Here is a 14,462-nt window from a genome sequence, read left to right on the forward strand (position 1 = left end):
GTTTTACAAGAGGAAAAAAAAGTACACATCTGACATTAACCTGGGAATTTTCGTTTTTCTTTTCATATGGTAACGTCAAAGCACGCGGGGTATTTAACGTTTGAAATATCTGTAAAAAATACATATCGATGTAACATGGGTAATTATCATGGTCATGTAAGGAATGTCTTTTTGAACTGTGTAACATTTTTACATTGCCTTATTATAATTGTCTGGTAAAAAATGAGCTAGTTCAAACAATTCATATATATGCTGTTTAGCATAGTCTAGGTATTTTCAATGTCGTAGCGCCAACTGAATCGCAGAAGTACATGTATACAACTTATATTTTAACTATGATTTTCCTACACATTTGATTTTAATGCTGCTGATGGGAGATTACTCATTGCAACACGTGTACAGCGTATCGAAATTTTCAATATATAAAACTGGTATTTTTTGTTGTATTTTTAGAACCACTGGGGCGATACCGGTGCTGGTGGACCTGAAGTCTCCGCTGTTATTCCCCAACCCAGTAATTAGACTCGTGTGACCCCGAATTATATCATACTTTATCTACCCTATTTATAAAAGTTTGTAGTATTCCGAATTTTAAAACACTTTAAACAACACTGATGCTTCTTTCCTTACATAGCATATGGTAGAACCTCTCGGAAATGAATTTGGCTTCCACATTCGATAGTTGTGGATTTGCGTACCTCCTATATACAAGTAATATTTCAACTTTGATTTTCCTACACAATTCTACACATTTGGTTTTAATGCCGCTAATCACTCCTTGGAAAACGTGTACAGCAAATCTAAATTTACAATACATAACATCAACATTTTGCTTTAATAGCTCCACATAAGGCAACAATGACTCATTCTAGAAAAACACAAAAGATATGAAAGACAGTTTATAAATGATATTGAAATTTTATAGTAAAAATAAGCGCATACTAATTATTAACAAAACCAATGCAAAAGTATCAACTAGAAAAATTCTCAAATACGCCACGTAATGTGGAATAAGATATAGCATCAAATATTAATTGATTAAAATAGATAAATGTTGATGTGAAATTAATTACAAAAACTTACATGATATGAAAAAGATTTAATTTCGAACGTAAATATAATATACACAGATACTTATATTTATACAAAAAATGTATGTATTGGCCATTATTACAGAAAACTAATTGCTAACTGCGCCATAAATATACATAGAAGGGGCAATAATGGGTCTTAATAGCCTAAAATATAACCGAAAATTAATCATTAAATGATTTGATTTTGAATTTTGAGATACAAATCCACCACAAATAAAAAGATATTACTTCTAGTAATGCTTGCATTTAACGACAAACGGATTGCTTGAAGTTCACAAATATTTTGTACTTTTTGGTAACTATATGGTTATATTTTTGGCAAGAAATGCATTCATTATTCCATAGTTCATCATATGTAAAAATATAAAGTTGTTTCTTGGGTATGGACACAATTTTGTGACATAAATATGTCAGAAAAAACAACAAAATTATAATTCGCAGCAGTTTTTGCCAATTGACGGAAACTAATAGCACAAGTATGACGTTAATGCAAAAAAAAAACAAACTATTATTGTTCCAATATTCAGCTAAGTTGATGCTTAATGTCCCTTCTCCTTACCCAGCACGAAAAATTAAACTCTTCATCTTGTACCTTTATTCTACCCAATTCAATAAATTTTATTGAAAATATTTTATAAATCATTCACATTCAGAAATAAGCACTAAAATATTTTAATTTGATTGTATATTGATTATGCATATTATATGCTAAAGATAATAAAATGTTAATGTATAGTCAGTGGAATTCGAAAGGAAAGATAGTTTGATATTACATGTACACTTTAAAAACCAGTATTATCAGTTTCTAATTGTCATTTGTCAGTACCCTCTGAATTATTTTAGGTTTTTTGATACAACTGTCCAGGTAGTGATAGGTTGAAACGCAGCAATTTTATTTCTGTGATTTTTTAAGTACAGCTTTGCCATAAACCCAGCTAATGATTCACATTAAAATCTAAATCTCAGAAATCTTTGATTGTTTAAATTATTCAATGGCCGTCATAAAAACTGTATTCGACAGTAAGAGCGGAGACAAAAATGTGTCATTGCAGATAAGGACAGTTAAAGTTTGGTTACGTTATACTATGGAGGACACATTTATTTAACAATGTAAGTTAGATCAAATAAAAAAAAAAACGCAGGAAGAGTTGCTTTTAGGGCGTGATAAATGTACTGGAACAATTTCTTCGATTATCTTGGGATATGATGAATCATTTCCACTTTGCCTTTAAACAGATTCATACTTAAGTGTTAGAATGCATTAATACCACTTCACATGTAAAAATGTAAAATATTATTGGCACAAACCATTGTTGAAAATAGTTTAAATTGTTATAAAGAAAAATGCCTGATAGAATGTCTCAAGTGTATATCAATTTTCGCCGAAAGAACAAACCTTTCGTCGTCGTGTTATTCATACTTTAATAGTTTGTTGGGTATATTGAATGCATTTCAGCTATGACAAAATCATATAAGATCATTTAAAGCATCTCTAGTATTACATACCGATTTGTACATAGTCCAATCCATTTTTGATCAATAGCAAACAAAAATGCAGATATGTTTATGAACAACAGCAACAACAACTGAAGCAAGCAACAGGTAGTCACACAGATATGCTGTTTTTTTAACAGCACACTAAAACCAACACATTGTATAAATAAAACTTTTGAATTATTCATTATTAACTGTTTATATTTTATCTGATTATACTTATTCTATAAAAGTGGTGGACATTTCACCGGCTTATACTTCTGTTGTCTCTAAATTTAGTTCAAAGTTTTCATCGTCAAAAGTGTGTTTAAAATCATGTGTGTAGAGCTGTTCATCATCATCATCATCATCATCATCATCATCATCATAATCATTATCAATCGGAGGAGGCGTGCACATCATTTTAGATTCTTTGCGGTCTCTTCTATGTTGTTCAAGAACCATTGCAAGGGCGTCGACATCACCCTGTATCACAACAGTCTCATCAAAGATGTCCATGACGGCTCCTTTTTCTTCTTCGCCACTAAACGGTGCTTTTTTCTCAAACTGCGTGGAGTCAAGAGATGCAACGCTGAAAAAATGCACTGTATGGTATAGCCAAATGCAACAAATGTTCATTTGTTTTTGATAAAGTAATTCCTGTTAATGAAACTCATTTGAATTATGTTTCACCTTTAATTTCATGTTCTTGATTTTGTTATGTCCAATTATATTATGATTATCAAGTTTAATGCTGTAACTACATTACTTGTGTAACTATATTTCTTTGTAAAAGAGAGATTTCAAATTGAATTTTCACTCTATTTTAACGCAGACCGGGAAGCAGAGATATACGAACTTCGTATGACCAATAGAAATCTTTTAAATCATTCTGATGCCAATAAAAAAAAAACTCTTGACGTAATCATTACTATATAGTACAGTTTGATTTAGATATGTTTTTTGTTTCTAAATTTGACGTGTTGTTTCAACAGAGAGTGAGGACTTAGATTGGCACCAATTGTGACATTTACTTGTTTGTCTAAAACCACATAGAACAAATTGTATCAATAATGGATTTCTATCACTTTAGATGGTTGTCTACTCAACCACCCATAAGAACCTAACGACACCACGGATACTGCTACTTGTTAAACCAATCAGTATTACTTTTATCGTTAAATATTTTTAACACCAGTTCGTAATTACAAATATCTCACCTCATGGTGTCCATGTTGTCTTCATATCGTTTATAGTCCACGTTTTTCAACTCAGCTTCCTTGTCAAGAAGTGGATTAGTACTTAGAACAAGAAAAGGAAAATGAGTATTTTTGTTACAATTTGTTAATATATACACGGCAGAACTGTTTACCGAACAAGTGTTGCGTTATTTAATCAACAATGAAAAATCGAAAAGAGGAGTTGAAGCACATTTGATATTTAATCAGTGTAGCGTCTTACAACAAACACTCAGATACAAAGATAACATTGTCAATCTGTTTGTCCTAAATAAATTGTACGATACTGTTCTTTGTCATATCTCACGAAACATGTTTTCAAAATAAAACCTGTTAACTTATAGAACAGTGTTACCCAATCAATACTGATTTTTACGTTAACGCAAACTTTGATGAAAACAAATCCAATATTTAGCATTGTCTAAATAGTTATAGAAATCCTAATCAAAAAACCAAAATCTGACATTTTCATGTGGGGGGTTGAAATTTCCCTTTGTTTTCGTGTGTGTATCTACCCCTGTTGTTAGAGGGTTATGTAACGTGTATGTAGATCAGAAAAAAAATGAGGCTATGTCCACCCTTCTAAAAGTCACATTTCAACATCTTTACGCTTGAAAACTCACTTTCTAGCATAAAAGTTGGTTCCAGGATGACTTTCTGTCAAATCAACATCTGAAACATTGTAGGTATTATTATACAATAAAACAAACTTCCCAATATTATTGTCGCATAGATAAAAACTAGAGATAAACAAAAATTCCAACTTGTCGAACTTATGTAATATATTTGTTAGGTAAAATTTGCCTAAATCGAGCCTTGAATATTCCGAACACCAGTCTGAACCACATATTTTGTAAAGTCTCCTTATGTCAATCTTTATGTATGTTTTAACCTGACTAAAAATTACACATTTCTAAATATATTTCAAAGTCCGTAAGAGTTCTTTAAAGACAGGCGTCAATGTATTTAGTCTCTCGAAGAGTCTTTCTGTTCATGTAAATATAGTTCAATTAAATGGCCATCAAGAAATGATTCTTCGCAGATTGTTTTGATTTGTGCTAATCGTGCACTGCTTTAAAGGTCGTTATTAATTTTCAAGCAGTCAATTATATAGGTCTGCAATCATTCGTGCAATGTTAGATTAGTGAACACTGCAAGGCATTTGTGTCATTCCGCTGACTAGGTGGTGTATACTTGTAGGTTTGATGTAAAGATGCAGTTATCTTATGATGCAAGGGCAGTTCATCTCAAACTGTTAGAGTGCTAAGATACCGATTCAGTTCGAAATAAACACATATCTTATGTTATAAATATACATACACACGAAATCAATTTGAGCAGATTAATTGATTCTGTCACCATCACATATATCCTATGAAATATATATCTGTAAAGCCAAGCTGTTAAAGCAAATTATATTTGTCACCTCCCAAATGGAGTTTAATATAACAGCTCGTAACGTATATTAGATACTTACCTACTGTGGTTTTGGTAGTCGCGGCTTTAAGTTTACGTTGATATCTGTTTTGATAAAACATTTGATTTATATATATTTAACTTGTCTTCATTGATTTGCACATTTAATTCTTTTCTTGTTTTTGATATAAAAAAACACCCCGTTCTCGTTCACATTCAGATTCTATATCATTTGCTTATGTATGCTTTTGTTTAATGTACAATTATCCACAGCGCGATTCAGCTGCAAAATAATTTTTTAGTCTTGAACTTTGTTATTCAGAATAGCCAATGTAAATTTTACCATCATTTGGGGATCTTAAACATTATTAAACGTTCTTATATGTATGTATGTATGTAAGTAGGTTTTAAAATATTCCCAAGAACGTAAGAACTGCCAAATTTGGGAAGCAAATAATTGGTCGTTCCCAAAGTTGGTTATTTTGCATAACCTGGTAAACAAAATAATGATGGTCTTCAGTTGATGCTTACCTGGTAATGCTATGACAATAACAGAACCCAACAACAAAGACTGTTATCCCAAGTACAACAATTATTCCCATCATTATATATATTGTCTTAATTCCGTTATCTTCATCTTGTGGTAACGTGTCTTTATATTCCTGAAAAACAACAAAAAGTAACAGCTTATCATGTCATACTTATTTTTATTACGTCTCTTCTAATTTTTTTACAAGTAATATTGCACGGCTGACATCGGCTATTCACAAAAGTATCGTTTAATAAAGTTAAAGTCCATATTAATTTGGTCAACTGACTGTTTAATGATATTTCCCTATATTTGTTTACTTTACAAAAAATGGCTGTACTTACCTGACTCGCAGACCACATGAAATGTATGCCACAATATTTGTATTAAATATCAAGATGAAAAGTAAATCACAAATTAATTTATAATTGAGTGGGGAATTCTAAACATGTCTAGAGAGAAATGCAATGAAACAATATGGCAGTCCACTGGATGAAATCATGCCTTATGGAACACTGAAAAGAGATAAAGACCGCTTCCCTTGTCATTATTCTATAGTATATATAACCGGTTGTCCTGAATAACTGAATATAATTACTACTTCTGAGTACGTGAGGAAATTCTATTCAGGCACGAAACAAGTTACGCACAACAAACTCTATATCATATAATGTTTATTCACTCTTTCAAACAACAACCATATCAGTCCCTGAGAAAAAAAATTATATTCAGCATCCCCATAAAAAAAACAATGTTGTAACAAAGTCCATATACATGTTACCGGAAAAGTCTAATTCTGGCTTCATTTTCTCCAGACAACTGCATACTTGGAATATTCATAGCAGGCAAGGATATTGTACGAAACATGGGCGATGTTGTAGACATTAATTGTGTTATAATTCATTCTTATTCTTACTTTCACAGCACTTATCTTATACTTTGCTGCAATTGTTGATATTTTCTTTGCATTGCTGTCCATAATTCTGTATAAAAACAAACAAATCATTCTTACTAACAATAAAAACATCAAAAAGGACTGAACATTAATCTTAACATATGCTTTAAAAGTCTAAAGCATACTTCTTACATACATTTAAATGATTTTGTTATAATACTAAGCAAATGTACCACGTCGGAGGCTACCGGTATGTGGTACACATTTCGATATACTGCTCATCTTGCTGTCTATATTGTGTTTCGGGTTATGATTTCCTCTAATTCGCATAACAAAATAAAAATAATAACAATTATAAGATCGCATCAACTCAAAGAATTAAATCATTCGAGTTATAAGCATGCTGTATAGAAAAAGGCATACTCTACTCACTCTTTTGCTTTTTGAGCTTTCATTACCCTGTCATCGCCATCAACAACGTGGAAATAAAGGTACGTTCTAAAATACAATATATTGGATTATTGCAAAATATTGCATGACCGTATTAGTACAAAATGATAAGCGAGAGATGTTTAAAGGTGAGACAACCTGACTGTCTTACGTTGATATCGGCAGTGTTTGCAAGTTAACTTTAACAATTGTATATCAATACCAGTTCGTTAAAATGGCAGAGGTGATTTATGGTATAGAAAAAAAAACAAATAAACAAACAAACAAACATCATCATTACAATACCTTTTTTGATCAATATGTTATATATATAACGACAGCCCTTCTTTATTTTTGATTTTAAAAGAACATACATCCATTTGCCACTAAGACTAAACAAATTGAAATATATCAAGAACTCTTGTAAAGTCCATATTTCATGCATAATCTATATAATTTGTGTAGTTGTGCACCAACCGAATGGCACACACTGACTAGATAGATCTGAAATGTTTATAAATTGGAGACAAAGGGTTTCTAACATGCATGAATCACCGCTCCTGCTTGATTACAAAAAGACTTATACATACAAATCTTACAACATCATATTACATGTAAGATCGTGTTTAATATATTTCCTAACAATATGTGCATGTATTTTTGCACATACTATTTTCTTAGGCTCATGCAAGACGTTAAATATATAATGTGGTCCTTCAATTTGTTTCATATATCAGTACCTTAACGCATCAGTAATTCCATCTTGAACATATGATTCGATGCCATTTTTGGTGAACGTGTATCCAAGAAGTACACTCAAGGTTCTGAAATGAAACAAATAATACTTAAAAACCTATCTGCTTTTGGATACCTGTCTGCAATTTATCCAAACATTACCATGAGATCTTGAATGCAAAGGAATAGTAGAGAACAACCGCATTTTGACATTACTATACGTATCTCTACCAATCAACGTACGGCTACCTATCGCAACATAACGCATTCCAGCATGACGCAAAGGATCGCTTTTGTGTGTAGCTATAATAAGTTTGCATGCACGGAATGAAATTATCACAACGATATTTCAAAACTAAAACATTGTTTTCAAATGCATGATCGTGTTGTTGTTACTTCAAAATAAGTACTATATTATAAAATGAATTTTGTTAAAGCTAAATTTTAAGACAAAGATATCCTCATAATTTTGTATGGAAATTAAACCAAACTTCCGAAAATATCTTTATCATCTGGCCTTTATTTGGAGGTTTTGACCTCATAGTATACAATTGTAATTAATTGACACATAAGAATAGAAGAAGTACACGCATTTTGTTAAAGAATATACCATGTTATTACCAGAAACATTGGAACGGCCTCTTTTGGAATTTGTTTTTTTTATTTAATGTTTTTTATTAAGTTTGGTAGAAATCCATGTACGAATCATGCAATATAAGTGATTCGTGCAATACAAAGTTACAAAGGTGTTTTTCTTCTTAACTTGTTTATTTTGGTCCTTGATCATATCCTTAAATGATAAAAGCTAAAATCGACCGAAGCTCTGAAGCAGCGTCTGACGTTCGAAACTCACTCTAGACGTTGCATGCGGCCTTCTCAAAAATGCAAAGGCGGGAAAATATGAAAGAATTGAACAACGTTTTCCGATTGCCGCTGAAGGCCAGTTTAAATATAATTAAACTGGTACACAGAAAAAAAAGTATGGAATCTTTCCCGCAAAATGGAAGATTTATCTAAACCAAATTGAACATATTACAAAGATAAAACACATGTAGCGTCGCCATTTGAATGTTTTATAGCTTGGCTTCTAATTATTTCTTTTATTTGTAACAGTTGGAATTGAAATGTATGTTATTTTCCGTTGACGAATGCTGAACCCTGAGAGACTTTAACTGATCTTTCGCTTTTTATTATGTTTTGCCTTTCATTCGTGAAAAAAAGCAAGAAAACTGAAAATAAAAAAAATGTAAAACACAGAACTAGCATGATTAAAACGTTCATTGTTGCATTTCACTCAGCATTTTGGACAGAATGTAAAACTTGCACATAATGTAATGACTTCAAATTTGTTAAAATGTTGCCATTATCGCCATTTTAGGATGGACACCCGCCACAAATGCCTTAAAAACACCGTCAATAAATAAAACATATACGGATAAGCACAGCTTTTTTTTTCAAATCATACGAATGTTAACCTTTTCAGGTTAGTACTTTACTATAGTTCGTGGAGGGTGAACTTTTTATATTTTCTTTCTATACAATATAGTATCTGTCCGTTGCTGGTACGGCAAATCATGCTTAATACTCAGCGGAATCAAATCTCTACAGATTATCATTTATACTCCACTAAATTGATTTAGTATATAATTATATCTCTAATTTTAGTTTTCAACCACAGAATGATTTTAAGAATGAATTAACTTCAAGTACAAAAATCTGCCAACAAATATCGATTATATATATGAACTTTCATTATGCAGAATAAATAAATCTTAATTACCACATATTTTGTTGTTCAATTTTTAAATTATGATGTTCTATAAAATGAACATTTATTGGAAAATATGATTCGAGTATTGGAAAACACAGTTATTTATCATTTCGTTCGAGTTGTACTTGCCATCTTTGATCAAGAATGAATATTAAGTTTGACGCTGTTGGGATCTAGGTTCATGAAGTAGTATTGGTCTAGACGCTACATCTTGTATCGTTCAAACTTATTGACAAAAAAATGATTGGAAAACTACATATTATATCCAAGATTAAGAAGATGACACACATATTTTATAATAGGTTGATTTGGTGCAAACACATTAAAACACGCTGTTAGTATGCATAACTTAGTATTTTTCAAAATATTTTTACTTCATATTGTACTGATATGCTTTGCAAATATTATCATAAAATACAAAAGAAAACTCATTAAGTTGATTAATCAAGAACAGTAACCGGGGTAGCTGTTTGTAAGAACGAACAAGAACATATTTAAACGTAATCTGATCAACTGATAAAACGTCCAAATTCTGCACATTAAACTGTTTGTGAGAGAAGGTTTATAGTGTAAGTAAAGTTAAATAAATGAAGAAGTACAGTTACTGTATATGTCCTGGAAAACAATATGCCAAACGTTTGTTTTTTCATGGTTTTATGATTGAATAATTATCGGTCTCTTTTTTGTCTTCATACCGATACGCTGAGTAGCGTCAAAATGCGGTTGTTCTCTAATAGTACCTAAGGATTTCATCTTGGTGCTGTCGGACGTATGTTTTCCCGTCATATATAAGCATTGCAGCTGTTTGGTCATCCGATATAATGTCCATCTAAATTGTAAATAAAGTTAATTAAATGAACCTGAATGTTGACATTTTTCAATACATTTTCATTTAATGTTTTTTTTTTAAAGGAGACATAGGCATATTCAAATGAACCATTATGGTGAGAAATTGATAGGAAATAGGAGCTGTATAATAATGTGTAATAAGGATTACAAGAAAAGAGTTTTCCTATCTTACAGTGGATTTCAAATTAACCTGTTTTATAGTGTAAGTAAAGAGGAGTCCGAGTTGCTCATTTGCTTTGTTACTTCGTATGTATGATTTTAGTTGCTTTATGTTCTTTGTTGTGTATGTCTGTTTTTCATGTCTGGTCTTTGTCCCTTGGTTCCCTTGATTACTCTTTCTACAAGAAACCGAATGAATTAAAGGTTTTTGTTCCAAACAGAATCTGCTTGTATATGCAAATGATGAGAGAGTCTTAATGAATTAATTTATAATCTATTCAATTAAGCTTTGTTTTTGTTTTTGTTAAACACTATGCCATTTTTTTTAAATGCGTTTTTTTTTATCAAGGTACTAAAACCCAATTTTTAATTGTATGCAATGATGTCAGGCACACACTTTACTAAATCATTTTACAAATGTTCATTCGTCATTTCTTTACGATTGCTGAGCGTCATCGGACATATTATTTTTTCTATAATTTCTACAACATTCTTATGACAAATAAATACTATGAAAACATTTTTTTACTCTCAGAAACCATGTACTCAAGTCTTGACATCAATGAACTAAACATACCCTAAGTTTTGCTGTTGTATTCCCTGCGTCGTCCATGGCTATTATAGGAATTACAATATACCCCTCCATGTTTTCTTCGAACAACATATTAGTAAGAAGTGTACCATTAGGAGTAAGACAAACTGGCAAAGTTTTTTGGCTTTGAGGACAGTCAACAATATTTCCTGCAGTAGTAGCAGCTATCTTATCTTTCAACCCATCAGAGGAAAAAATAATTTCCCCATTCATTAAAAAAGTGTGGATTTTGTTGACTCCTATATCATCATCTGTAGTTTCATTCTGTCGTGATAAACAAAAGAAAACGACTGTCAGAAATAATAATGTTTGCCTGGGACAAACCTTGTTTTTTTCAAAGTTATAATTAATCGTGGATAATGTAATTAAGTTTGGTGTATATGTCTTGAAAATATAAACATATGTTTTAAGAACGTCTTAAAATATGACTTTATAACGTACAAGAAAATGCATCATTCATTCATATTTATTAGCGGATAAGAAAATATGAATTCACTTGATTCAACATGATCATCCGCATAGCTAAATTATGTCGACAGTTTGCGTGTGACGTAACATGTGGATTAAAACGCTGGGCAAATCCAAAAGATACCGGTAATTAAACTAATTTATAAGTAGTAAAGCCTTGTTGAAATAGTAATTTCTAGACTCTGAAATATCTTTTTTTAGAGATCCAACATATACATTTCTTGCTAGATTCTTCAAATGTTCCAACATACTTATATACAATTTATAAATGACAACACGTCATTTGCATACTGCATAAATGTACAGTTAATTTCAAACCTTAAAGTCCTTAATAAGTGTATTTAACTTGCTATTTCTTCGGATGCCTTCACTGAAACTATGTTTCCTGAAATCCGGAGGGTTATCATTAATATCGTCCACTGTAAGGATTACTGTTATCGTCGTTGAATTTTCAATGCAGCTGTTTTGTGTTCACAGTCCGCACTGATATTGCGCCCTGTGGTGTCAATTGCCCGAACAGTTATTTCAACTTTTGTTTGATTTTCGTTTTCTCTGTCCAACGCCTTTGTAATGAATAAATCACCAGTTTTTGGATCAATATCGAAATAATCACGCAATTCCTCTCCTACAAAACCCATAACTAGTGTAATGTCACATAAGAATAACAAAAAAAAAACCTGATTAATGTGATCAGGAAATATAGGCTTTCGAGGGAAGATGCATATTCCCGTATCTCTTTTATAGAAAACTATGCACATTGTTTGTGTCAAATCATTTGTGTACACTATCATTAATAAGAAGTGTTACTCTTTAAAATCAATAAACCAAATTTAATCCATTTGGTTACTATATATCAATATTCAAATATATAGATAATAACAAATTTTAAGAACTCGAACAATATAAACTATTAATTTTTTTTTTTCAATGGCGTTTTCTTCTAATTGTCAAACCTTCGACACAAGACGCTGTTTCCAGTATTGTGTTCTCCGGTAAGTAAGAATTTCTGCTGCCTGTACACAAAAAAGTGACTTGGATTTTAGTACAAATATTTACTGACGAAAAGGGAAGATCTGAACAATCTAATGATCATTATGCTCGAATTGTTTTATGATTTAAGAGTTACAAATCAGCTGTATACACACTGCCGTAAAACTGCATTTACTCTTTACAACGGTGTTCTCTTTGAACGTAAACATTGTTAGTCATTATAAATGTTTCTTTTCAAAGTTGTAGTTTCGACTGCACTTACCATTGACATATTCAATGTTATATTGTATTTCAGAGATTGTGTCGTTATCTGTCGCAAACACAGTGGTTACTGTTTTATTAACATCGCCTTCCTTTACTTTCTCGAAAGTTCTTGTTTGTCCAAACTTTGGTGGATTGTCATTGACATCAACTACATGTATTGTTACACGGTGGAGTTCACTAGACAATCTGGGTACCCCACGATCAGTTGCTAAAACCCAAACCTGTTTAAAATTTTATGCTAAATGTAAAAATTCAGTAAAATAATACACATGTAACCTTCTTAAGGCATATGAAAATATCAAATATGGAAAAAAAAAAAATATCAAAATTTGTACCGATTTTAACATTTAAAACAATGTATAATAATCATGTTAATAATGATAATGAAAAAAAAATATGTCTGCACTTTTCAGAATACTAATATGACCGAGTATTTGGAAAAGCCTGTTAAGAATTTGTGTTGTTGTCATAAAACTGAAAAAACGTAGAAAGTAATATAAGAGGACGCTTACCCTACCGGTGTATCTGGTCCGTGCTCATAGGTTTTGGTGGAGTCCGAGTTTCTCATTTGCTTTTGTTACTTTATATGTATTATTGTAGTTAATTTTTGTACTTTGTTGTGTATGTCTTTTCCATGTCTGGTCTTTGTTCCTGGATTATATTCTTTTGACTACCGGTAGACCTTGGTTCCCTCGATTACTCTGTATGATTTTGTCAACGTTCACATTTATTACGAATAATGATCGTACCTCATATTCACTTTTACTCATTGCATTGAGTAATTTAATGGTTTGGATTTCGCCATTTGAACAATTGATTTGAAAGGTTGATGTAACATCGCCAGTGTTAGAAGGAGCGAAACTGTATACTAATTCACTGTTCGGTCCAGGAGCATCACCATCTGTCGCATTAACTCGTGTTACCACTGTTGTGTTACGTGCACACTACAAAAATAGCTTTAAAATAACTGTCGTTGTAGAATAATAAACATTCCGTAAATTTTGATACCCCTTAAATAGACTACACTTTTTTTTTAAAGTTGCTACATAGGTCTATACAATGAAATGTATAACTATACATTTCAATCTGTCTGCACTTGGGAGATAATCCACATAGAAAATCCAATAATTTCTATCGTGTTTTAGTGTTATTTAGAGAGTTATATCTCTTAACTTTGAAAGTCTCAGTATAGTTGATATAATTTTTTATATTCTATGCACTAGAATTATATGAAAAGCCACACGTTACTTTCTTTTACTATGACATTTTTAAACAAAATACCAAAAATAAAAACAAATATGTAGGCTTTCCAACTATGAATTACAGTTTGCATCAGAGTTAAACAATGTAAAAAAACATATACTTGTGGGTTGATTATAATTTTCTTCAAATTGTAATGACATTTGCTGACGTAATATCCCGTCAGCACCTGCGTATGGAACGTCCATTTCCAAACTCATACGTTATGACAGAATATTAGGGACCTAATTCCTGTACATTGTTTAGCTTTATATAGAATGGTACTTGATGATATAGATATAACTCTACCATTTTATATAC

At 31.4% G+C, this 14,462-nt stretch overlaps 1 protein-coding gene across 1 annotated transcript; it reads right to left on the reverse strand.

Annotated features, from left to right (window-relative positions):
• Window positions 1-1,084: 1,084 nt before the first annotated feature.
• LOC148620221 (uncharacterized) lies at window positions 1,085-12,099 on the reverse strand. Its single transcript, XM_088580916.1, has 11 exons — window positions 11,967-12,099; window positions 11,166-11,444; window positions 10,321-10,409; window positions 7,815-7,898; window positions 7,078-7,143; window positions 6,667-6,733; window positions 5,753-5,883; window positions 5,283-5,326; window positions 4,429-4,477; window positions 3,788-3,868; window positions 1,085-3,159 (listed from the first exon to the last, which is right to left on the reverse strand). The coding sequence occupies exons 2-11, from the start codon at window positions 11,391-11,393 to the stop codon at window positions 2,841-2,843; spliced, it is 1,158 nt and encodes a 385-aa protein (XP_088437042.1). The 5' UTR covers window positions 11,394-11,444; window positions 11,967-12,099; the 3' UTR covers window positions 1,085-2,840.
• Window positions 12,100-14,462: the final 2,363 nt, after the last annotated feature.

The sequence above is a fragment of the Perna viridis genome, chromosome 4 (genome assembly GCF_037379345.1).
Source record: "Perna viridis isolate PV_CMFRI_1.1 ecotype Kerala chromosome 4, ASM3737934v1, whole genome shotgun sequence".
In the NCBI taxonomy this organism is placed as follows: domain Eukaryota; kingdom Metazoa; phylum Mollusca; class Bivalvia; order Mytilida; family Mytilidae; genus Perna; species Perna viridis.

Bases quoted from the DNA above. Each gene is read 5' to 3' on its own strand.
- LOC148620221 (XM_088580916.1), bottom strand. From the start codon at position 11,393: ATGAATGGGGAAATTATTTTTTCCTCTGATGGGTTGAAAGATAAGATA. The intron at 7,899-10,320 runs GTACTATTAGAG...GTTTCATTTCAG, and splicing joins CACCAAGATGAAATCCTTAG to AACCTTGAGTGTACTTCTTG. The intron at 4,478-5,282 runs GTAAGTATCTAA...ACAATGTTTCAG, and splicing joins GACTACCAAAACCACAGTAG to ATGTTGATTTGACAGAAAGT.